This window comes from Chiroxiphia lanceolata, chromosome 6 (assembly GCF_009829145.1).
Source record: "Chiroxiphia lanceolata isolate bChiLan1 chromosome 6, bChiLan1.pri, whole genome shotgun sequence".
NCBI classification, from domain to species: Eukaryota; Metazoa; Chordata; class Aves; order Passeriformes; family Pipridae; genus Chiroxiphia; species Chiroxiphia lanceolata.
Genome location: NC_045642.1, coordinates 32762329 through 32789554, shown reverse-complemented (window position 1 = coordinate 32789554; position 27226 = coordinate 32762329). Strand labels below are relative to the sequence as shown.

Genomic DNA, 27226 nt, shown 5'->3' with positions numbered 1-27226 from the left:
TAATGTTTTTTACATTCATTTCTCTCTCCAAAAGGATGCTCCATTAAAATGAACTGTAATACTCTCCTAATATATCTAGTAATTTCTTAATTTGATCATACAATATTATGCCATAGGTCATGAATGTGAGAGTTGCAAAGCATGCCAATACTGACATCACAATTCATAGAATCATAGAATGGTTTGGGTCAGAAGGGACCTTTAAAGATCATATAGTCTGGCCCCCTGCCACAGGCAGGGACATTTTTCACTAGATCAGATTGCTCAGAGTGCTGTTCCAATGATGTGGCATCCACAGCTTCTCTGGACAACGTGTTCTGGTGTCTTATCACGCTTACTCTAAAAAAGTTCTTTCTTATGTCCAATCTGAATCTACGCTCTTTCAGTTTAAAACTGTTTTCTCTTATTCTGTCACTACAAGCCCTGCTAGCAAGTCTCTCTCCATCTTTCTAGTAAGCCCCCTTTAAGTATTGAAAGGCTTCATTGAGGTCTCCCCAGAGCCTTCTCCAGGATGAACAATGCCCAAGTCTCTCAGCTTTTCTTGATAGTAGAGTTTCTCCAACACTCTGACTGTTTCCATGACCCTCCTTGGGACCTGCTCTAACAAGTCCATTCAGTAAATAATGATAAGGTGCTCATGCAGGATACATCTTTCTTGGATAATTCCACTTCTTTGATCAGCATGGTATATATCTTGATGTTTTTAGTCAATCTGCTATGCTGTTAATTAATGGGTATACTTAACGTCACTTCTGTTCTTAAAGCAAGACAAGACTTTGCCTGATAGGAAAGGGCATATTTGATTTGCCCCTGGTTTGCACCAAGCTGATCTGCATGGGTAGTTCACCTCAGCTCTATTAATAAGGCTTCTTTTACTCCTGCGTTACAGTTTGAAATCAAAGGAGTGATTTTTAAAGAATATTTAGTTCTCAGCTTTTATGACAGATGATGGATAAATATTTTTGAATATTAGATTTGTTCTTGGTATTTGGTGGGGATGATCCTTTGTGGTCACTATCTCGTGCTATCTCATTTCCATGAACAACTGCATGAAGGGAGAGGTGGGGAAAGCTGTGATACAAAGGACAGCAAACTATATAAATATTTCAATGACAAGTATACAGCCTGGAAGTTGCTTTGAAAAAAAAGAAGTAAAATGGTTAATACTGAACTACTTAACTTTCTGAAACAACTTTTCATCCAGAAGTTGTTTTGTTTTGTTACAAGGACTGACTGTTTTATTGCTGTATATTTGCTTGTCATGCCTTGCTGATGTCTCACTATAAGTGAGAAGTTTATTCCAGAGTTACGATTAGGCTTTGGTCCAGCCACTGTCGAAGGAGTAGACTGACAACGGAAACCCCAACTCTATTTTTAAAATCTTCTGAGAAGTCTCAGATGGTGCTGTGTGAATTTCCATCAAAGAACTCTGCTGTCATCATAAGGATCCATTTGCAATGAACTGGTTGTGATTATTGGGAGAAATTTGTATGCTTACTGAGGGAAGAAAGGCCTCGGTATGTTGCTACCAAGCAAATAAAGGCTTTTTTTATAAAAACACATTAAAAACAACCAATAACAAGTATTGGAAGCAAAGCTAAATCTGCTGAGAATCCACCTCCACCCCACCACCACCACCAGTGATTTAAAATCTGTTCCGGATATTGCTTTCCCTCGCTTGTTCAGGAGTTTTGTGGTGATTTACAACATGGGGTATCTGAGAACACATTTGTTTAAGAAATTAACACATACTGCTTGACAGAAGATTTGTTTATCGACATTTAAAGCAAAGGAAAGCCTATGATAAATTCATGTGACCTCTTCCTGATTCAATTGCGTGACTGTGATGTCTGTATTTTGGGACCAAAATATTTGTGCAGAATGACTTTTGTGTGGAGGTCCTAAGATGAATTTTATCACATTGCAGCAGACCTGTATAAACTTTTCTAATTACAGAAATAAAAAATATAACTTGAATCTTTTTTGAACCTTTTTTTTCATAAGCTTAATCTGATACTAAAGTTTGCTTTAGTCCTTGGATACATACTTCAGTAAACAATGTTCCTAATATTATTTTATGCAGTAAGTAAATTTAGTATTTATTGAAAAATTGGATCTTCAGTATTGCAAGTGGAGATCATAGTGTGTAGTGTGAGGAAGAAGTACTCTCAAGATATACAGAAGACTCATGTCCCTTTGGCAGAATGACAGAATGTAACTGCTGTGAGACAAAATTGGGAGTTCTGTAAACAGGAAATGTCTGCTTTGCTGGCATGTATGAAAGAGAAAAAACAGTACAAATGGTTTAATGACTGGAAAGGTAGGGTTTTGTCTTAAAAAAAGTAATAATTGAATTTATCCTGATATTTTTCTTAGCACTTTACAGTTGCTTTTAAATTTTTCTCATTATTATTATTCATAATTTATGTATTTTTTGATGAGCAGTTTGATTTTTTTTTTCTCCTGCTGCCAGGCAATATGACTGAAACTCTTAAACCTGGAAATACTGAACAGAATATGGCAATGTGACTACCTTTTATGCAGCCTTTGGAGTTGAACAGAAATATAATGTTACCTCAGAAAGCATTTAAATTAGGACATATAAGTATGTCCAAACATAAGATTAAAAAATATTAATCTTAAAACTTTTAAAATGTTCATGCAGCTTCAATATGGATCTATGTATCTCATGTTGCCTCCTTGTTCTGTTTGTTTCTAATTTTAAGGAAGTATAGGATTAAAGTTCATATTGCTTGAATTAACTTAAAAAGAGAGACTTGAGTTGTCAGGGAACTTGATGACTTGTCATCGTTTTGATCCGAAGAAGAAAAGAGAATAGAAGAACACACAAAAGAATCCATCCTGGAAGACACAATACACTTTCCTTCCCTATGTACATTTTTAGAATATGTTCAAAGAGGAGATTCCGATGTTCTCCTTCATTTCCAAGTTCACTGACCAAGGGTAATGGTTCCTGCTCCTTTACATAATTGTTTCTGTAATGTACATTTCCCTATGTGCTTGGTAAGGGAAAACTTCTTTTAATAGCTAGTCAGTATTCAGTGAATCTCAGGATCCCAGAGACATCTGTAGTAATTTTTGGAGGCTGCTGATCAATGTGGAATCATCAGTAAAGACATACTATACTTCACCACTAGGTTGCATTTGTAGTAACTACAGGTAAGTGCATAAGCTTTGTAGGTTATTTTGTGTGGTATTTTTTTTTTGTTTGTTTCTGTGTTTATGTTTTGGGTTTGAGTCTTTTTTGAGTCTTGAAAACAATTTTGAGGTTTTACTTGGTTTCCTGTTTCTTTTTTTTTTCACATGACTAGTCCAAAAAAAAAAAAAAGAATTGTTTTTTAACTTGACAAAGAGTGGGCAAAATGGAAAATCCATGTCATACACTAGCTTTGTAACTGTAATAAAATTTTTTTTCAAGCAAGCAATCTATTCTCTTTCAACAAAAACAAAATCCAAAATATCCAAAACTTCAATTAATCAAATCTATACTACATGCTATATGTGAGTATTAATCATAGTGTTACAATGAACAATTATTTAGTTTATTAAGAATGGAATTGTCCTTAGCACAATAAATAAAGAAATCAATAGGTAGATAAATACAGCAGGGCTTTTGGAAATTTCCCCCAAGGAATTTTTTTTGAGAGTTATACCTTAGTGATTTGACAAAGGAAAAGTGACATGCAGTAAGGTCTCTCATGTGGTTACATGCTTTGCTCTGAATCTGACTTCTGCATGGACATGTGATACACAATTACCAAACTGTTGTTATTAATTAAAGGAAAATTACAGTTTTTTGCAGTACAAGAACCTAAACAAATGGAATTGTTCTAGCTAGATGGCAAATGAATACATTAAGTACTTTTTCTCAGCCTCAAAGCTAAAACAACCCAAGTAAAATTTAATCAAAGAAGCTTTTCATTTTTATGAACTAATTAATTAGGCAGTCTAAATAGTTAACTAGTTAAATAGTTACCAAGGCAACTGTGTTGCCTTGGTAAATAATAAATTCAGCATCCAGAATTTTTCCACATCCTTCTTCTGAAGTAGAAAAGCAGTAGCAGAAATAAAAAAAGCAATACTAGAACTCTTTTCTGGTATCAGTTTTATGAAAATTAATTTTTCACAATGTACAAGAGAGAAAAGATTTAAATCTTGAGTTGCAAAGTGTTGCAGTAATAATAACTAAAGTAATAAATCCCAAAAATGAGTTTAAAGGTTTGAAAAGTTTTGTTCTTTTCAAATTTGGAAGTAGTGGAATCCTTTCAAGTAGCATTGTATGAAGCCTCTGTTTGAGAATTAGTGGAATAATTGACTATATCCATTAAGAAGTTAGAAACTAGGTAAATTATGGACTTTTTTAAAATGGATCATTTATGCAACAGAAATGCATAGTTAACTCGCTTTAATTTTATACTAGTATTTAGGAAGTCTTGGTGTACTTCATCAGCTTCCTGACTTCAGCCACCCTTCTTCATTTTAATTCTTTAATGTAGCATACCAAGGAACGTTATGTGAGAAGAGTTTCACATATATTGTTTCACATATATTTCACAGAAGGTGTGAAATTTGACTGCAGCAAAGTGATTTATCACTCTACCAAAAAAAAATTAAATACTGGCAGATCAAGTGAAAAAGTACTTTGACTACTCCGTTCTGCCTTTTCACTATCCTCTGGTGATTTAGAGTTGCTTCCCACAAGACACTGTTTAGAAGTTCAAAGGCCTAACCAACAGGTTTTATTAAAGCTGTAGTAATCACCCATGATGCAGGTGAATATTGACTATGCCTGCTAAGCTATATGACCTTCCTCTTTTGTAAAAACTGGCTAGGATACATCAGGATTTTTTTTGAGAATAAGACTTTAATGCTTTATATAATTTTAATGGACAAAACTAATAGAATTTAAAACCAATTGTTTCCTATATTTAAGTGAATTTGTAACGTGCTTTCTGAAAGAAAAAAATCTGACTCCTCACTTGATTTTTAGCATTTGTTATTCTACTGATTAAAGAGTTCTACATAATTTACATTACTAAATGTTTAGGAATACATCCAGTGCAGGTAGCTGGGTGTGCAGCTGCAGTGGAGCTGCAGGTTGAGTTCTGGGGGGCAGGAGCCCGAGCCTGAGGCAAGAGCCTGTGACCTGCCAACCTTCGCATGACAAAGGGCACAGGGATCCATGGCCCAGCCATGGACCCACACTCAGAGACAGCAGGAGTCGAGACCCCCAGACTTCCCCATACTAGGACTGTGAGCCCAGGGGTTCCTTTGTTCGGGATCCCCCTTGGAGGCACAGGCTCTAGCTGTCAGTCTTGTTATTTAGTTATTGCACCATGATTAAATTATTCTGAGGATCTGAACATCTGAGACTCTGCCATGGGAAACCTGGGGTGGAGCCGGTAGGGAAAGCTGGTCTGACTGTGTGAGTGTGGGGTGTGTGTAGGGGGTCAAGCGGGGCAAACATCGGTTCTCTGGAGCTCCCTGGATCTGGCTGCTGCAAAGGGGCTTCAGTCCCAGCACAGGTAGTGAGAGTGTAACTGCCAGAGTAGCACCTGGATGGTCGGACAGGAAAGTTTCATGAACATAAAGATGAGAATAGAATTAGACTCAGTTTATGTTTTCCCAACGTTTTAGGGTCATACTAAACCTGGTTGGAATAAAATACATATTTTTTTTTTTTAAATCACTGTCATACCTTGTTATATAGCCCTCTGGTATAGGTGAAAACTGCTGGGCAAAAATTATATATTTTTCCCTATAGATCTTGAAATCTGTAATCAGAAACAGATTTGCAAAAGTGCAAGTAAAAAATATGTGCACCTTGGGAGCATCAGAATTCAGTTATCAGCAAATGTTTTGACCTGGAATATCTCTATGAACAGCCAGAGTTTTAAAATGTATATTGGGTTTATTTTAATTGTGTTGTTGCCTTTCATTCCCTTGTTTAAATGGACATTTGTTTGGTTTATTTTCCCAGTCTTTGTCATGTTTTTTATTTCAAAGAAAAGTCACTGTCAGATTAAAGCTAGGTTTTGCTGGGAAAACTACCCTGTGATTAACAAACAATAAAGAATGAAAAAAAGAGTTTTATAATCAAGATATTAAAATATTAGTGTGCACAAAGTTTAAAAGTCAAAACTTTAATTCTGTATGCACATTTTATAATACAGTATATAAAGCCGGTTTTCTTGTTCTCTGGAACATCACACTATAAAATTAGTGTGATTACTGTTTCATTATCATCCTGACAGATGGCACATTTGGTAGAGAAGCTAATTATGAGATGTGGAAAGTTTTTTGAGAATATTTATTGTAATTTCACTTATAAAGCAATTGTCAAATATTGGTGGATAGAGAACATGAGTACCCACGAGGAAGTAGAGTAGTTAGTGTCTTGTTTCTTGTGTGCTCATGTATTGTGGGGGAAAAAAAATTATAAATATGGAGAAGACTGCATAATAACATATATTTCCTATTCTAGTGCCTTTGGGTTGTTCATTGCTTCTCATGAGATGAGATGAATGCATATATATCTAGAAAATGGAGGGCAACATTACCTTTTTGAATCATGATCAACCCAGCTGATGGTCCACTGCAGATTATAAATATTTTTCTAGCATTCAGTAACTATGAAAGATTACTTAACAATTATAGAATCTTGAAAAACAAGGTCTTTAGGAGACCTCAGGGTGCATATATTTCCTTACCTAAGGAAACACTGACTATAGCCATGAAACAACATGCTCACAGATGCCATCATAAACTATTTTTAAAGACCTGTGGTGTCTTTAAAATCTACCTAATTTTAGTGCCTTGCTATCCTTATCGTTAGGAAAGGAGAAGGAAATATTTTTCAAATACCCAGCTTCAGTATTGCTGCAGTTCAAGATTTATGTTCTTACTTCTGTCTGTCACATATGGGAAACGTATTATTCCCTTCTATTTGGGGCAAACTTTTATATATGTTTATAAACTGTTTATCACAGACCTAATTAGTTAATAGGTTTTATTTATTTATTTATTTATTTGACTGAATATTAGAGTTAATGAGGTTGCAAGTCATCTCTGGAGCAGGTTGCTTCTTGTATTGTTCAGCTGGGTTTTGAGGTGTCCAAAGATGGATACTAATCAGTTTGTTTGACCATGTTCACTAGGGAAGAGGAAGAGAGAGAGGAGATGGGAAAAGGAATAAGTAGGTAGAGCAGTCATGGTAGGAAATTATTTTGAGTAGCAAGGATATGATCAAGCTGTGAACCATCCTAGAAGGACTTTCAGAAATTAAGTAACAGTTGAAATTCATGCTAAATGTGAATTTATAAGCAGGAGGAAAACATTAGCAATCCAACTTCATGCTTAAAATAATTGGCTCAGAACTGAGAAGTAAGATCCTGGTATTACAATAGTTCAATGAAAAAATCAGCTGAATACTCATTAATGGCCAAAAAAGGCAATCAAATATTAGATATTACAAAGAGCATAATAAAGAACAGAAGAGAGAATGTCTTTTTGCTATTGCATAAACATGTAATTTTTTCCATACTTTGAATAGTATGTGGAATTATGCTCACCTCATTTTAAAAAGAAACCATTACAAGTGGAAAATATTGAGAAAAAAGTCAGATGAGGATCAGGTTAACAATCAGATGAGGAACCACTTATTTGGAAGCTTGGACTTTTCAGGTTGGAAAAATGTTTGACGTAGAATCATAGAATTATATAATCAGCCGGGTTGGAAATGACCTCTGAGATCAAGTCCAACTTGATCCACCGCCACTGTGGTTACTTGACCATGGCACTAAGTGCCACATCCAGCCTCAGATGATGAGGATGGACTGCAGTTTCACTGACTGTTGTGATGCAGGAGCTTGGTGATATGAAATGGAACTCATAGGAGCCAGGCTGAGAACAAACATAAGAATTTGATTTTCCTGTAGCTGAGCTGTATCACTGCAGATTGAAGGAGGTTACAAATTGCAATTTCACATGAATTCAAGAGAAGGCTGGAGGCTGGGCAGAAAGAGGATGGAAGGAAGGTATATTCCCTTCATGTTTAAAAGTTATGTCAGGATCTAAAAATTTCTTGACCTGAAAATAATGGTGCTCATCCACCTCAAATCCTGGATAATTGAGAAGAAATCATAGGCAGCATAAGAAGTCCACTTCTGTACTCTAAGTCAAGATCTTTGCAAAACTAAGTTGCCAAACTCTAGTAAATGTAAAATTCTAGCAAGGATTTGTGTGTTCATCTATTGCGATGCCCTCCTCCCCACCACTTCAAATGCTTGTAATGGGGTCAGATTTAGGAGAGATTTTTTTCCCCTTAAGTGAAAGAGAATCCAGTTCCATATCCTAGGGCAACAACTGTTCAAGCTCCAGCTTGCAAGCAGAAATACTCTTCTATTTCTTAACTGAAAGACTGTAAGATTGTTTTTCAAATGGGCCACAACTATGTTTCCTGTACTTGTTTTAAGAAATAACTGAAAATATTTTGTGACATTAGCAGTGCACTGAAACTGTGCCTTTTGGACAAAGTTCTGCAAAAAATAGAACTCTGTGAAGTGAGACCAGTCATTTCAGTGAGACCATTCCCCTTGTGAAACTAAGTGGTCGGCGCCAACAAATTTACCAAATCCATCTTTGTTAGAGCATTGTCAACTCTGCCTGTAGTTCCTTATTTTGTTGAGAAAAATGCAGCCAGTGTAGATGGCAATTTCTGGTAAACTTTACTTTTTTTCTGAGATTATTCCAGAAAACTTGAAAGAAATTCAGTCCTGTAGAGAATCAGTTTGTAGCTAATGTTCAAAGACTGATTAAGATATTTTTTTTGTTTACATCCTGTGCTTTGTGATAGAGTAAGATATGTAAGTAGGATGTTGTCTGTCAAAGTGTGAAGGCATAAACAGAGGGATGTAATAGTGGGTGCTTAATTGTATTGTTAATATTTTGCAACTTATTACTCTGAAGATTAAAAAGCAGAAATGTTTTTACTAATGAACTTGAAAGCCGAAAATTTCAAAGGGCATTTTAGAGAAATGGAAGTAGAAGCAGCAGGGGAAAAGAAAATTAATTTTCTAAGCATTAATTATCTAATTCTGTCTACCTCCTACTTGACTAAACATCTTAGAATTGTTTGCAAACATTTCTTGGATTCCTGTTCTGTACTGTTAAAAATGCTATTGATTGTTATACAAAGCTAGGTAAGAAAAACTATAACTGTTGATTAATCTTAATTATAATAGGTGTTCATTTTAGTAGTAGTAAGTAGGCAGTGAAGGGTCACCAAAAAGAACACACTTGCAAAATCACACAAATGAGAAACATGCTTTGGAATTCCCTTTTAAAGGGTGTGTCACTTAGTTCCTTTGGTGAAAATGACTTTGTCACTCCCAGCTTTTATTTCAAGTGCCCAAGCTGTGCTACTGTCATAGTATTGCAGTTTCATAAGGGGACTGCAAATAGCAGTGCTGCTTTTAGAACATAATTATTCAAGTGATCTCAGAGTTCAGTACAGGCGGCTCTTGTGTATCTGCTTTGATAATAATAATTGACACCAGTATAACACTATAGCTGGAGGGGGCACAGACATATCATATCGCTTTTGTTTACCAGCTTCCACCCCCTGAAAAACTTCTAAGGTAGTGTCTTTTGGTGAACAGTTACATGCCTGCATAAAAATAAGTGTCCTACGTGCTGGTCTCCGAGTGGTCTTTTTCTTAGTTAGTGGACAAGTTTTGGAAAATATTTTTTTTTAAATTCTGTATATACCTTTGACGCAGTCAAACACTGGAAATAATCTGTTTTGGCTTGCTTATATCAAATTTAGTGTCACATACTAAGAAGTGAAAAAGGACTTGGCACTTTATAACTACTTGTGTGTTTGGCATTGTACCATGCAACGATTTGTAAAAGGGCTTTTAGAATAATCAGGACAACTAAGCAATAGGGCTGTTTCACGCCACTTATTCTTGGAATATATCTTTTGAGGACCACATTCTTATGACTTATTTGAACTGCCACTTGAAAAATGCCTCTTAGATCTTTGGTTGTAGTCAGAGGTTTCTGAGTACTTTTTTACACAAGACTTTAACAGGGGAATTGTGTTGATAGCTTAAATGTGTTGATGTGCTAAAATAATAATTTGTTTATATTTAGTTTATATTTGCTTTTATTTAGTTTCTGATTTTGTTCTGTTTAGTTTCTGTTAGTTTTTGTTTGCAAAATCACAGGAAAAGTTTTTTTACTGTAAGCATTAAACATATTTTGCTCAGTAAAACTGAGTAACAGTATACTTACAGTTTGTTTTATGCATATAAAGCAACAGAAGGACACAATACTTGAAAAAGCCTTGGAGACAGGATGTGTAGCTTTGTCATTTTCATATGGTCTTATCTATATATCTATATAGAAACATCTGCTTACATATACATCAAAAGAATCTCTGTATATGCACATGATATCAGTTATAGGACTATAATGTGTTAATTTTCAATGGATTCCATGTTACAGAATTTGGTAGCTTTATAGTCTGTATGTAACTTCCAAATATTTACTTTTTTTCCTTGTACTTTGTATTCTGACAGGATGATGAAGTAGTACTTCAGTGTGTTGCCAGTATTCACAAAGAACAAAGGAAGTTTTGCTTGGCAGCTGAGGGACTGGGGAATCGCCTGTGCTTTTTGGAACCAACATCAGAAGCTAAAGTAAGAAGTTGATACTCTCAACTGGTGTAACTGATAAGTGAATGTTAACCTACTTATCCACAAACATGTTTAATTATGGTTTCTTGAGTGTGGTGCTAGACGCACCTTACGGATGCTTTTCTTTCTGTGACTTCAACATGAGATTTCTTAGAGATTCCAAATATACTTTGTGGCACACCTGTGAACAGTCAAAAGCTGCCATTCTTTAACTACCTAAGAGAAGAATATTAAGAATAAATCAAACAGAAAAGGACCTCCTCCTTCTCTTTTGTTCTCTCTGCAACTTTTTCTTTTTCTTGAATTGTCTTAATTTCTTTTCTCTTCTTTCTAATAATTTATTTTTCCTTCTGGATAGTTAATGGAAGTTTTTGTATCTTTTTTTTCTGGAAATGCTGCTATGTGGTCTTACTTTTAGTCTGGATATTATGACCATGTTATACCCACAGTATTTATTTAGGCAGTATGAGAATTTCTTGTTCACCTCTAAGGTGAAAAATTATGCAGCTTCTAAATTTACTATTTTTTGCATTCCAAGAATTCAGGCAGATAATTTCTCTCTCATGTACTTTACAAATCACCAGTAATCTTTGTGTATGCTTGAGTAAAACCAGTTATTTTTCACATATGTATGTTCAATTATTGTCCTAAAATCTTCAACAGTGATTGGGAACTTTTTATTAATTGATAACTCAATTGCAATGTGGTCTGTCTCTTACTGGTGATGACCACCTCAGTCTGTAAGACAACATGTTGCTTATCCTATTATAAGAAAAGGAGGGATGGTATGCCTTACTGTAGGGTGCATAGATCTGCTTTATTTTTTGTGTCTTAGTAGCAGATAATACTACAGAAGCTTCTGAAATTTGTTTAAAAATAAGAGATTCAGAAAACTTGTATGTAACTGCTTTAAAAAAAGCTTAACAAGGAGCTTTCTGAACTGCTGGTCTTGACTGAGAACAGGAAGAATTTTGGGAAAAGGCGTGTTTCTGTTTGATAAATAAGAAGTGTTGAAGGTTTACATGGATGATTAGAGATTATGATACTTATCAGCACCCTTAGCAGTGATACTTTCATTTACATTTGGACAAAATTTTGTTTAAGAAATAAGAAAGAAAAAGCCCAAATGGTACACATCTAATGGACAAAAAAATCGTTATTTAATAGATGTGTTCCAAAAAAAGATCCTACAGGGTTCTGTTCTTACTGCTAAGCTGTTGGATATTTTTGTCAATTAAGACAGTGTTTAAATTGACATATGCAATTTTTCAAGATGATAAAAACTTAGGAGACCTGGGAATTGATGATGCCACACAGAGAAAGATCTACAGTCTTGTATATTAATAGAAACTAGAGGTACATTTTGTGCTGCCAAAGTCTAATAACTGTGTGCAAATATGCTTACAAAATGGGAAACTATTCTCATCCCCTTTACAGATGTTAGACAGTTGTAGGTTTCCTGTGTTGGTGTGCTGAAGGGATCTAACATTTTTTTTAGGACTATATTAAAAAAAAACTTGATAAGAGAAGGGAATTTATATTTCTCTGGCTTTTTACACTGCAGACCAGAAGGTGTGGGGAAACATTTGGTTAGTGAGCATATCTCCTGCAAGAATTTAATGTTATAATAGTGCCTGAAGGAATCTAGAAGACTAAATTCAGAACAATTAGATATATTGAGTGTTATGAGTGTGTTGATAGAAAAATGTTAACTACATGATAGACCTGTCTGAGCATAATCTCAGAAATAAACATTTTCTTCTAAAAAGAGCATCTGCGAGGGTGGAACTGTCAATTGTTTCTTCAGATTTGCTTTGAAAAATTGTGTAGGTTTCCTACATAACATTTGTCTTTTTGTTTATCTTCCTGTATGTCTGGACAAGACTTCACAGAGGTGTTATGGAAAAATTACCAAAAATTCTCATTGACTTTGAAGAATTATTTATTCCAAATTCCTACTTTCTTTTCTGATATATCTTATTTTATATCTTAATCTGCACCGCAAATTCACTTACAGTAAAAATTGCTCAGCATATCATTAGATGCCTGTAAAATAAAATACTTCATTCTCCACCTGATTTTTTTCCTTTATTATTGATTCTTGAAAATCATTTTGTCTTACTTCTGTATGCTAATTCCAACTTTCTGTAGCCAGAGGTATTCATGCAGTATTTATGTCTATTCCTGCTTTAAAGTGGATTTTTTAAAACCTTGACTTAGTTAGTACCTGAACAGATTTTGTTTTCTCATTTTAGCATGAAGATTCCTGACATGAATGTTTTCACATCTTATAACTGTAGCTCTGTCCTCTAAGTATTCTTTTTTCTCTGAATATCCCCTATTAGCACTTTTTTTGGGAGGATTACTATAAAACCTTGCTCAAAGTGGGGGGGAAAAAGCATAGATTAGCAGATGGTCAAGGTTTTAATAAACCATTTCTAAGTGTGTAATTATTAAGAATGTAAAATTGTCTGCCACAGAGGGTTTGTTGAATATCAAACTTACGAAACAGTATCTATTGCAAAAAGAACAGAAAATTAATGAACCTTGACAAACTCAATAGTTAATTGCTTTTTTTAAAGGAGGCAATCTAGATTAATTAAGGAGGTCAGTTGCTACCTGGGTCATATACCATCCACATAAATTACCTTCCACTATATTTCTCAGGTCAATGGAATTTTAAAAAAGAATTTGTTGCCATTCAACCACAGAAATGGAGTATGTGACAGCATGTATGTGTTAGCTTATTGTGCAACACAACAAGTTTGAAAGAGGGATTAGTCTGGATCTGTCTTCTTTGTACTTTTCTGCCAAATATTTATATACCCTTGCTACTTTTTTTCTTGTCCACCTCTTTCCTTGGACATATCAGTGCCAAGAAATTTAAAAAAAATATAGTCTGCCATTTATGAAGTGATTGTAATGTTCATTTTCAAAACCACATGACATATAGATTCAACAATTGAGATCTCCTAAAATAGTCCATATTATTATGTCATAAGATTCTGAATCTTAGTCATCTTATTACTACTAGAAATATGTTCTATCAACCTTATACATCAAATAAGATCATATACCTTCTCTTCTGTTTTGTCAGTAGCCTTAGAGAACAAATACAATGTTCAGGGTGTAATTCTGAAAGACAGGAAAGCAATAATATGTAGAGAAAGAATTTTTGTTTATGAACCTGAAGATGTTTCACTTTACTGCGAAGAATACTGCTCAAGGAAAAGCTGAATTGCTGTGTTGTCAAGTTTTGAAGATTTGTATTGTTTTCACACAGGGAAACAGCATGTATCTCAAAACCAAATGAGTAAACATTTAAGTATGGATTTAAAAATTAAAATACACGTGTGTTCAAACACACTTCTCATCCTGTTTCACCTGCTCTGCTGATCTATTCTTGCACTGTTTTATTTTTACAGTATGTCCCTCCGGACCTTTGCATCTGTAATTTTGTCCTTGAACAGTCCCTATCTGTCAGAGCCCTTCAAGAAATGCTGGCCAGCACAGGAGATAATGCTAGTGAAGGTGTAAGTAAATTGATCTCAAAGAACATTAAGTTCTGAATATGGATATTTCTCATTTCTTTCCTTGTCCAGGATTTTCTAGAAGAGGCTCCTCACGTCATAGCAGTTTTCTTGGTATATTATTGCTCCCCATTGATCATATTAATTTCTCTTTAGCATTGAAGAGCTGGTGCATCTGTCTTTTGAAATATTTACAATCCACAAAACCTGAAACATCAACAATTTAATTGCTTTGAATAAAAATTTTATTTTCATACAAACAAAGCATGAAAAAACTCTATGGCTTTACTTATTTTATGAGACTAAATGACAACTCATTATTATGCGAATCATATTCAGAGCTAGATAGACTGTCAGTTTTCATTATTATTTTATGTAGAACCAGAAAACTCATATTTTCTTTGAGTTGTAATTTTTCTTTTATTGTAGTTACAAACAGATTAAGTAAATAGGATGAATGCCTGAGAAAGAAAACAAACATAAAAATACAAGTATTACCTAAAGAAATTTTCTTAAAGATAACATTTCACTATAATATTTTTTTGGTCAAAAAAAATTTATGCTGAATTTGTTTCATGATAAGAGATTTCTTTTTATTTCTGTTCATTTTTCTCGAGTTTGTTACGGTGCATATGGTTTCAGGATTTTCTTCCTTTCTTAGTACAAACCTAGAAATTAAAATAGAATAATATCTGGGAGGAGAACAATGATATGATTTAATTAAAAATTAAATCCAGGCCAGGGTGAGGGGGGGTGTCCTGACTGTTCCTGCCAATCTGAGCTGGGTGAGGGGCTCCAGGAGGTGTGGTGTGTTATAGTTTTCCCGGGCTGTCTGTGACTGACGGCTACTCCAGGGCTTCCCTGTGTGGGCTCCAGGGGCTGCCACGAAGGATAGGATGTCACCCCATCTCCATCCCTTCCCCCTCCACACACATACACACACACTCCCCACAGGTTGGTTCTTACTCAATAATAACTAATCTTGTGTCTAACACAGATTTATACATCTAATACTCAGAACTTCAGTGATAGTAGTCCAGTTGACCTCCGTCAGATTGTTTTTCAAATGTATGAAACATATAATTTTATAATTTTATTTACAATTTTAAACATTTATATCATAGTACAGTATTGAAATTAAAAAAAGATAGTGATACATCAGCAGAAATAATGAAATAAAGTAATTTTGTATATTGAGAAATTCCTGAATGCAGGAATTAACTTTTTTGTTAGAAGTTACATTGTAGCAAATTGGGAAAGCATCTAAATAGTGTATAGACTAAATGATATAACCATGAAATTATCAGTTGCAAATTGTTTTGTATATACTTTTTATACCTTACAAATTAAGAGAGAACTATGATAGTGAAATAACAAATGTGGATTCTACTGGGAAGTAGGCACGTTTTTTCTCTTTCAGATTTCAGTTTTGTGTGTATGTATATATATATATATATATATTTACTTTGTTGGTTTTTTTTTAATGCCTCCGAGAAGTTTATAAGAAAGGTAAGTATTATCTTATTTAACTTAAAATGTGTTTTTGAAAATGCTGTGCTTTTACTTAATCATAGTAAAAATTAGATAACAATAGGAGTCTTTGACAAAGGATGACACTTGTTCCTTTGGCAGATATTCAGCTATTGCTGTAGCTACTTCATTATTCTGCCCAGCGTATACATTTCATAATTTGTTGGAATATTTGTGCTTGTTCCTTGAACTGTAGTAGCTCTTCATGTTGTTGCATAATTCTGACTGTAGTCCACATACTGCAGTGGAGTTCTGACCTTCTCCCTCCTGTTCTGCAGGCAGCTCAAGGCGGTGGCCACAGAACCCTGCTCTATGGCCATGCGATACTGCTTCGACATTCGTTCAGTGAAATGGTAAGTGAAAGAGCACTTGCACAGAATCAGTAACATGGAAGTCAAATAAATGTCTTTTTACCAAATAAAAAATACATAAATTTGAAATCACACTCGTTCCAAGTTATTTTTTGCACTATATGAAAAAAAAAGCTTATGGTGTCTTGACATAATAGAAGTGTTTTAAATTCAGATTCTTCATCTAACTCAGAAATGTAGCTGAAAAGCTCCTTTGGCCATGGATTATTTCTGTGTCTTTAAGGAATCCATTTTAATGATAATTCCATTAGCAAGTGCTTCTACTGCAAATGAATTTGTTGTGATATACATTATTTTATAAGATGTTTGACATCCTATAGTTCGCAGGGATAAAGCCCACAAACAGGCTGTCTTCAGGCTGCCTTATATAAATTTCATTGCACAACATTTTGCAAATGGAAAATTTCAGCTCTTTTGAATCTTTTACTTATTAGGGCCCATGTAAATACACCTTTAGAAGACTGAAGAAATGAGAAGGCAGGAAAACATCTTTCCTCCTTTTTCCTTTACTAGAAAACTCTACGATAATCTTCAAACTTTTACTTATGTTCATGAACCATACAAATTGTAGTGGCCTTGATATACCAGAGTTGCTAGTATGATTAGCACCTTTTAGTACATTTGTCATGTTTCCATGAAGTAAACTTATTATGGTAACATTTTAATTAGACATTTGCATGTTCCCATCTGATGAGCTATGTGAAACTTTCTCAGTGCTAAATTGCACAGTGGAAAAGGATTTTGATCTTTCCAGTTTAGGAAGAGCTTCTATATGAATAACAACATAATTCTTCAAGTAATTAAAAAAATTAAGCACATTTTGATAGTAAGATGAAGTAATGTGAGAGTATTCATTTGGATTGTGTTTCAATGGATAGTGTTGGGTTTTTGTTTTCAATAACTTCACTGTTTTGCAGTATTTGACGTGTTTAACATCATCAAGATCCCAGACAGATAAACTTGCATTTGACGTAGGACTACGAGAAAATGCAGCAGGTACGTAAAGGTATTTTTGAAAGAAAATGTGTTACACAGTTCTGGTTTTAGAAGAAGTATTGAGATTAATATAACTATAAGCTTATGAATGGCATGTTTATGTGTTCATTAGAAATAAGATGACTGAAAGAAATGATGACTCTCAGTACCGATGGCTGTCAGTACTAATAAGTTTCAGAAAATAAACTGACCTTGTGTAAGAATGTGAGAGAGCCTTGCAATTAAAATGAGTTAGCACAGCTGCAATAACATGGGTTATAACGGTCAAATTAGAAAAAAATTCTGTTGAATAAAGTAAATTTGATGCAGTTGTTTTTGTTTTGTGTTTTGACACTTTCGATAGAATTTGAGTATGGAAAAACCATATATTGGTGAATTCATGATACACATTGTAACCATGTAACAAAAGAAATTTGCAACTTTTAACACAGGAAAACAGAAAAAGTGTAATGAGCACATTGTTGAAAAGCTGAAGAAAAATAAAAGCATAAAATGGAAACAGCAAAACAGTAATGGGACAAAGTGGAAGACGTACAACACAAACATGACATTATGTGAAAGTTTTAAAATCTAATTAATAGATATCTGGGACTACTACCAGTAACAGTGCTACTGACAAAACTATAGTAAAAAAATTGTGCTTCCATGAAAGCACATATAAATTATGGGTTGCCACTAGGAGCTATATTAAATGAGTTTAAAAGCAACTTAGCTGCAAAGAGCTACAAATAGGTTTACATTGAAGGGAAAATCAAAGTATCTGTATACACACTTCATTAATATGAAGTTTCAAATAAAGAAATACCAGTTGTGTTAATGTAAACCTGTGCTTTCTATTGCATTTTCATTATATTGAAAATAAATTAAAATCAGAATAGACTGACTGATGATGGAGAGGCACTGCCAGTGCAGGTGTTAAAAAGTTTGTGGACCATGACCTTTGAAACTTTCTTTTCAAGTGGCTCTAGCTACAAAAGTTTCTCCTTTGAATGAATCAGGTTTGTCTTTCAGTTGTTTCTAGTCATACAGAAGATGGTCTCAGACATCTATTAGTAACCTGTTACTTGGCTATCTTTGATTGTTGCCTTAGATAGAGAACATTTTCTTTAGGCGTGTTGATAAAAGGAGTGTGTGTGTAATCTTTATGAAAATAACTTCACTGAATTGTGTCTTTTTAATTTTATAGCATTTTTTCAGAGTTATTGCGCATGTGTCTGCTTCTACCTATGAGGTTTTGTAATGAATATCTGTAGTTGTTTCATTGGTATTTGCTTAGTTATGCATATACAGAAAGACCCTTGTAAGGGGTCTTAATCTTACACACAGATAAGATTAAAAAAGGCAACACATAAAAGGAGTGCTTAGTTGTGTTTCTGCCTGGAGGATTTTGGTAACTACTGCATGCCTGTAAACCTCATAAACTGAATGCCATAATATCATTTCCTGTCTTCCTAATCTCTCACCTACAAAACTGTCCTAGTGAATCAATTTGAGCTGCAAGAGGTATTCTTCATCTAGCAGGTATTGAAGGAAAAGCCACTGGCTATTAAAAATTATTCCCTTCAAAGATTTAGCATTTTACACTTTTAGGGATGTAACTTTTATTTATTGTCTTCACTAGAATTAGTTTCATAATTTTGTTTTAAGAGGGTTTTGCATGAAATACCTTAATTGATCAAACAAATTTTTGTGCTTTGTCAGATGCTACCAATTTTGCCTTTGCTTATTTTTTTGTCACTTTGCATTGCCTGGTGAGAAAGCTGTATTCAATTTGTTTTCTTCAAGGTCTTATCTAAGCTCTGAAGGGTGTGAAATTGTGAAATGAATTGGGTAATCTTCCCAGAATCGTGAGTGTGTGTGTGCGTGTGCGTGTGTGCAAAGTAACCTGGAATCTTACATTTAATGTGTAGGAAATATTCTATGGCTGTCACCCTTAGGCCTGACTATCTTTTAGTCATATGGTCTGTAGTGCTACTGCAACTGCTTCCAGGTCTGATATTTGTAGTGTAGCAACTTTGTAAAGTTATGGAGTATTTGTTTCAAAATTCTGTATTCTACAAGAGAAGTGTATCTTAGAGTGGAAATAATGCAGAAGATTGTGAATTACATATGACCATTAGGCAAAAGAAGACACAAAAGATCATAAGACTGACATAGCTGTCAGCAATTTACTGGCAGGGAGAGCCATGAAGGGAGGGCAGTCCTGAGCAGTGTTTTGTAAAGAGTTAGTTGCTTTAAAAAGGCATGAAAAGGGAAATATCAGGTTCAGATATGATAAAGATTGATTGACAAAAAGTTTCAAGGAAAAAGAAAAGCATTGAAATTGATTGAAAATAGGAATGAGGTGGATTTATAAGACACAATTTTTATTATGATATTTCAATACCATATAAAGATATCCTTAGATTTCTTGGAAGTTGCCTCTTTTGTAGACTCTTGATTAGTTCCTCTGTCCTTTAGGTGAGGCATGCTGGTGGACAATACACCCTGCTTCTAAACAAAGGTCAGAAGGAGAAAAAGTTCGAATAGGTGATGATCTTATCCTGGTCAGCGTGTCCTCTGAAAGATACCTGGTAAGTTTGTTTCTTTAACAAACAGCCAAATGGTGGGAACATACAAAGTGTTGTGAGAAGATGGGGAAAATAGTTGGGATTCTTATGAATCGTCTTTTTCTAATCTAGGAATTAATGTCTGGTTGTAATGCATTTTTATTTTTCCTCGCTGAAACAGGTGTATGTGTATGTGTGTGTGTGTGTGTGTTCCTTCTCCAGAATAAGACTATTTCCATGCCTTTTTCCCGAGGCGTGCTTCAGCATTCTCCATCTTAGGAAGTTTTTATTTCTGTAATTGTGAAAGATTTCTATGCTACAGCTGGAGTCTGCTGATTAGATTTAGAAAAGAGTTCATTTTAAAAGCAAGTCACTGCTAAAAGAATGGTTCTGTATATACTTTATGATATATTCTCTTCATTGTTAAATTAATGTACTAAATATTTATAAGTGCATAATTTTCACTGTTTCCTCTTATCCTTGTCTTATTTCAGCATCTGTCTGTTTCAAATGGAAGTATTCATGTGGATGCCTCCTTTATGCAGACACTATGGAACGTACATCCTATATGCTCAGGAAGCAGTGTTACGGAAGGTCTGTCATTTTATTTATTTAGAAATGTATATAATTTAGGTTACTTTGTATGTTTTTTATAAAGGATGAAAATGAAAAAAAAAATCACCCTCAGAACACCAAACCATAAAGTTTAGTGAAAATAAAGGGAAGGAGCATAGAAGAGAAGAAAAATTGATGGGAAAACAGGGAAATACAGATTCATCAGCTGGATTAACTGAAGAAAAGCTAAATGAGCACTGTAACCTTAGAATAACAAAGCATAAAAAGCTGCATGAGAAATGAAGACTCAATTTAATTTTGGGGAGCAGGAGCTGCAGAATAACTAAAGCCAGAAAACTTAGATTTTGTATAAAATTTTCCTATGTCCTGTTCTTCCAGTACAGATATAACAGAAGAGAGATAAAAAGTACAGGCAAAATGGAAAGCCATTTTCTCAAAGTTCCTATTTCAGTCTCCTGTGTTTTTTATGGACATTTGCTCAGTATCCTTTGTGGATCTCACAGCTATGCTTATTGTCTGTCTGTAATAGACAAGAAAATTCATTCTCTTAACCAGCCTAAATCCTACACCAGAGTGAGGATTTCTTTCTAGGTACTTAACTTCATTTTATGGTCATGTTTCACCTTATTCTGAGAAATTTCTTGTTCTGGGTTGAAAGGCTGACCCACTCGGTATTGCTCCTTATTTCAATGCCATACTTTGACATTAACACTGTCATAGCAAACATTGTACTTTACATCTACTGTTCTCTGTTCAAAGTATCAGCCCTTGATGTTCAAAAATGACTCAAATGTCCTTGTCATTTTGTACCACTTGGCTGTAAAACTGATCACTTATGATATAGTAATATACAATATCATAGGACAAAATGGAGCTGTAAGGAAACTGAAAGAGATATAGCATTTCCCTGGGGTCAGCTACAGTAAATCTTGATAGAAGATGACTACCCTAGTGCTAAAGACTTAATTCAGTAGGCTTATCTGAACTATGGTTGGGTTCTTCTAATCCCAAGTGATTTAAATCAGCATCCCACAGTGTTTCTGTGCACTGGTCCATAAGAAACATATATTGGAGTATTCTTAGGTTTTCATTTTAAGAGCATATGGGATACGGATTTTCTGATTGCTTCTGCATGATGGAGCCAGATATTTAAAAACAGCTGTCTGGGGGCCTGCCATCCTAGATCATAAATAGAATAGAGGTCAACTCTGGAAAAGTCTGTGTTTTCTCAGGTTTCACAGGTAAAAAAACCCAAACAAACAGAAAAACCATCCTATAGCAAAGTTTAAAACTTGTAACAGATGAGAAACAAAATGAGCCACACAGAGAGATCATGGAAGATCAACGGTATATTTTAGATTTCTGTAACAAAAGGGATTTGGCAGCTAAACTTCCTAAGAACTTACAGAATCACAGAGCTGTTGAGGTAGGAAATGACCTGGTCCAATTTGCTGTCCAAGCTGGTCCACCTAGAACAGGTTGCCTAGGACTGTGTCTAGACAGGTTTAGACTCTCTCCAAGGATGGAGACTCCACAACCTCCCTGGGCAACCTGTGCCAGTGCTCAAACACCCTCAACATGAAAAAGTGTTTCCTCACATTCAGACAGACACCTGCCATGTTTTGGTGTGTGCCCATTGCCTCTGGTTTTGTCACTGGGCACCACTGAAGAGACCCTGATCCCGTCCTCTTTACATTCCCAAAGTCCCCCCCGAGCCTTCTCTTCTCTAGATCAAACAGTCCCGGTTCTCTCAGCCTTTCCTCATGTGTGACATATGCCAGTCTCTCAGTCATCTTAGTGTCCCTTTGCTGTACTTGGAACCCTTATACTGTGTAGCCCACAATTGGTCACATAATCCAAAATTGTGTAATTAAAAAAAATTAAACAGGTTGGGGTGAGGTAAGCAGAGAAGTAGGTTTTCTGCCTATCAATCGATTTTTTTTCCAACTACTTAGGCTTAGTTGCACATACAGTTCTTGGAATGGTTTATGTGAGAGATGATCATATGTAAAAAGACATAACAGTCTAGCTCATGTTGAATGAACAGACTGAGAAAGTAGGATTTCCTGAATGTAAAATTGTATTGGGAATCAGACAATGTACATTTTGCGATATTTGAGAAACTTTTGATGGAACACAAATATCAGGAAAGTGTATTTTTTTCACATTATTTCTTTGCTTTGAATTTTGTATTATTTGGCAACAGAGTAATTGTCAGTTACTGTTTTCCTAATTTACAAATTTATTTTGAATCATCTGCACAGTATGAAAGTTTTCTTCTTTCCTTCCTCCTTTATGTATGTTCTTTCAAAAGGCATTAATTTCACTTACTAGGTCAGAACTGTTTGAACTGAAGGTCTGATGAACCATTCTCCTCCTACATCCCTTTGTCTTTTCCTCTTTAATGTGAGGCAAAGTGCCTGCATTCTGCGTTAAATGGGTTGGAAAGTTAGTTTCCATTAAACTTAATCTTCAGAACTACAAAGTGTTTTTCTCTTGTCTTTCTCTTACTGCTGCTGTGCACTTTTGCTTTTGACACAGATTATAAATGTCAGAACAAACTGATGAACTCACAAAATTATTTTGTATTGAGATAATTTAAATTGTACTAAGGGGGAGGAAACTGTGGTATTATATATTTGATTTGGCAATATATTGATATGATTATATATTGATGTGGCAAAGACTACATAATACCACAATATTACATTCTCTGAGTACCCACAAATCAGGTTGACTGCAGAACTGGCCTAAGTTTATACAAAAGATCCATGAATATACAGAGAAGTTAAAACTGCTCACAGCTTTTATTCTGCATGGAAATAAACTGTTATGTACTCAGCTGAAATGGTAACAAAAAATTCCCACCCAAACATATTCTGCATGTTTTTTTCTTGTTCTGGTATTTCCTAGCCTACTGTATGGTAATCGATTACCACCACCAGGGACATAAAACAGCTCTTTCCTGGCAAGTTCAAGAGCATTGCAGGGATAATTAATTAATGTGTTAATACACAAATAAGAGGTATTCCTTTACAGCTGGAATTTTTCATAGCATTGTATAATTATACAAAGACTTAAATCTCCGGTTCAGGAAATCTCACAACCACAAATCATAGCAGTCTGGAAGAGCATCACTGCTCCTTGCCTTCTCCCTATACTCTTGCCTTAGACACCTACAATTATAACCTTTGGAGAAAGGACTCAGGGCTAGAAGAAAATTTAGTCTGACATGGCACAGCCATTCCTTTGCCTAAGAGAGCACAGTTTCAGAAGGACATTTTTACACTATTTAATTTCTTCAATTTTCAAAAAAATAAATGTTGCCAAGGGCTTTAATTTCCTTTTCTGTCTCAGAATCCCAATTTGATTTTTAAAATTTAAGAGATTGCTTTCTTTTTATCTTCATTTTCAGAAGAATTATTTTTAACTGAAAAAGGTATTAAAATAGCATGTCATCATACTAAATTTGTTCTTGTTTAATTTCAGTTATGACTGAAAATTTGCAAAACATTTCATCTAGCTTTTTTGAATTTTTAAAAATTTTATGAGGGTGTTATTTTTATATCGTCAATGTTTAAGCTAATGAGTAAATGAACTTCTTCTACAGGATATCTTCTTGGTGGGCATGTAGTGCGTTTTTTCCATGGCCATGATGAGTGCTTGACAATTCCATCTACAGATCAGAATGATTCACAACACAAGTAAGTGATGGTGCATTTTTATATATTTCCTTCTCTCAAAAATGGAAAAGATTGTCAGTTGAATTTGAGGTTAGATAAATTAAAACCTCTTTACAGCAGTCTTTAATTAGTCAGTGACATTGTTACAAGAAGTTAGGACCTACTAAGCAGAAAATCAGTCATGAGTTCATTTATTGCTGAAATTTAAGTGGTCCATTTCCACTGAGATTTCAGCCTGTTTTATTGTTTGTCTTTAATGTGTACTACTATAAGTAGAGGTAAGCTACTGTTAGCAGGGAAGATGGTAACGTAAAAAAAACCCCAAAACCAAACAAAACAGAAAAAAAGTAAGTTTGGCCTTCACAATGACTTTTGTATTTTATATATTTTGCGCCTTTTGGCAAGCTCTTGCTTTCTTAAATTTGATTAATATATTAAGATAATTAGGTCACATTACATAGACTAAATCATTTTTGTATTAAACTTACATCTACAGTTATATATTTATGTTGAATTTTTTTTCATTTTTTTGTATTTCGCTGTTAATCAGAATCACAACAAGCTAATAATTTTGATACACAAACCTCCTAGCTTTAAAAATCGTATTCAGCAAATAAGATCTTCATACCCATTGTGGCAAATAAGTTATGCTTTAGGTAATAAGTAACATTCAGTCATGTCAAGTAAACTTTTCAGCTCTAAATTTTCCATGTTTACATTTCTGTGGAGTAAAACTGTCTCCAAAGCCAAAAGAAAACTCAAACTGAATGCCAGAAAAATTTACTTGTTGGTGAATTCTTATTGCTATTCTCTTCATATGTCTATAGAAAAAAAATATACAAAGTTTGCACTGAGTATCAAAATGTATACATCTAGTATAAAAATACTAGAAAAATGTGAGGATCTACATACCTATGTAGAACAGATGTCACAGTCAGACTAATTTTATAAACAACCTGTCTTTGTAAGGTTAAAATAGATGCTAACACTTTTCGGTATGTTCAGAAATGCTGTACTTTGCTACTGCTGTTACTTATCTAAAAGTCATATATAGTTAAAACTAAAAATAATTTTGAAGTCCTATTCCCCAGTATGATGTTATTCTTAATATATGTTTGATGTGTAGTGCTACTGACTTAAGATCTGCTTCCATGTTTTTTACAATAAGTAAATTAAAGGGTGAAATTAAAAAAAATATTTCTCTGAATAAAGTCTATGTTTTTATGTTCCTAAAATGGATAATAATGTGAATGCTATATTGAACATTTTCAAATGTGTGATAGTGATGATTTAAAGTTGTCTTGTCTTTTGTATTTATGAGCTGCATAACAGACATAAGGCCAAATCTGTATTGTGTCATAGTTGTAGAAGTCACATTTACACTATCCAAAAAAATAATTACAGAAAAAACCCCAAGTAGTAATAGGAACAGGAGAAAGAGATGTAGGAAATGGTTGTGTTTGTTTCCAAATGGAAATACTTGAGGTGGAGATATTGAATATCAAACAGCCCAGCTTGGCAAGAACAAAAAAATATGGGTGGATGAAATCAAGCAGATGGAGAAAATGTTATGTGGATGCCGTTGTGAAAAAGCAGCAATTCTCTTTTACTTGCAGTTTTGTTACTATAAGAACAGGTCACTAATGCTAGTGTTGCATGTAGAAAAAGCTGGAGAAAGATAAGAGATTTTAAGTAGTATAGGAATTAAAAGTATAAAGGTGAACAGAGACATATTTCTGGTATTCCTTCTGTGAAAGAATGGTTTGAGTTGGGCCAAGGAGAAATGAAGCAGATCAAAGAGAGTGGAAATGAATACTCAGTTTTGAGCTTAGCTAGGAAGAGGTATTTAGAGTCTGCCAAAAGTAACATCAGTAAGGTCAGTGGGACCAAAGAGGATCTAGGATGAAAATGGAAGAGTAAAGCTCCAGACAGGTATTGTGTATTCAGTATATTCATAGAATCATGTAGTAGCCTATGTTGGAAGGGATCTTGAAAGATCATTTTCATGATCTGGAAATGAAGATGAATTGACAGGTAGGTGTGGGGTTTTTTCCCTTTGATTCTAGAATATCAAAACATCATTATAGAAAATAATGCATAGGAAATGATACTGCTTTAACTATAAGGAATATATATTCTTACTCTTTTGGTACACTATCATTTCAAAATTTTTGACATCACATGTGTGCTCTTAAATGTAACTCCTAAATAATATACATATAAATACAAGCGCACCATCTTATAAAGAAACGGGATGCAAATGGTTTGTCATGCTTCAGTATACTTCATAATACAATGTAGATACTTCCCAGATTGTATTGGTGTTGCTCAAGAAAGATAGGATCAGATGAATTAAAATCTTAACTGTTCTCAGTAGAAGAAAAGTTAGAAACATTTGTTCAGATAGGAGAACCACAACTTTCGTTTTACAAGTTGAGTTCTGAGTCCCATGGTTGCACAAGCACAATGCTAATTTTGTGGTTTAACCCCAGTCAGCAGTCAAGAACCACTTGAAGTTTTTCATCTTTCAGTCGGCAGAGTTTTAGATCAAGACCTTTTTTATTATCCATTGTATTTCCTATATTCATTATAAATGAGGAAGATTACACAAATTCTGGCACTTAGATGACAAAGCATGAATGACCACTAAAACATTAAAAACTTCCTGTGAACAGGACTAATCCACCATAGTTTTTTTTTGTTTGTATTTGACTATTAAGTAGAATATTAGTTTCAGCACTAAAACATAGGACTGATCCCCAAACGATAATTCAAGAAAACTAGATTATAGTAAAGGTTTAATTCTTTTACTTCCTCTTTTTTTTATTTCTCTGAATTTTCTAAAACCAATATATAATTTTATTTGTATTATCTGTTTTGTAAAGATTATAATGCAGAATTTTTGTTATCACTACCCTTTTTGTCCTTTCATATGAATCATACAAGTAATTCTAGGAATGAAGTCTCAGTGTCATGTTCATGCAGAGAATCATTAGTATCTGAAAATGTATATATTTATTTTAATGTTGTGTATATGTATTTAAAACCTTTAGTAATCTTTTTGGAACTGTAGGAATTACATATTTTTATAGCTGTTTAAGTAACAAGAAAAGTTCTCCAGCCACTTTGATTTTTATCATCTCCTGAGAGAGAATAGTTTAATGGAAATAGTCTAATTTACCCGGGATATTTGGATTGTGTATGATGGTCTCAGTGATGAGTGGGAATCTTCTGTCTGTTCAACTCCATTTGTTTAGCAGAGGAGAAGTA

The 27226-nt window shown here is 34.3% G+C and overlaps 1 protein-coding gene across 1 annotated transcript in view; it reads left to right on the top strand.

The window, feature by feature from the left end:
• The window catches only part of RYR3 (ryanodine receptor 3), a 209575-nt gene that overhangs the window by 33633 nt on the left and 148716 nt on the right, over nt 1–27226 (top strand). Inside the window, 7 exon segments of the mRNA XM_032689828.1 lie at nt 10605–10724; nt 14147–14254; nt 16060–16134; nt 17070–17148; nt 19609–19721; nt 20192–20291; nt 23884–23977. Of these exon segments, the coding sequence (XP_032545719.1) occupies nt 10605–10724; nt 14147–14254; nt 16060–16134; nt 17070–17148; nt 19609–19721; nt 20192–20291; nt 23884–23977 (689 nt within the window).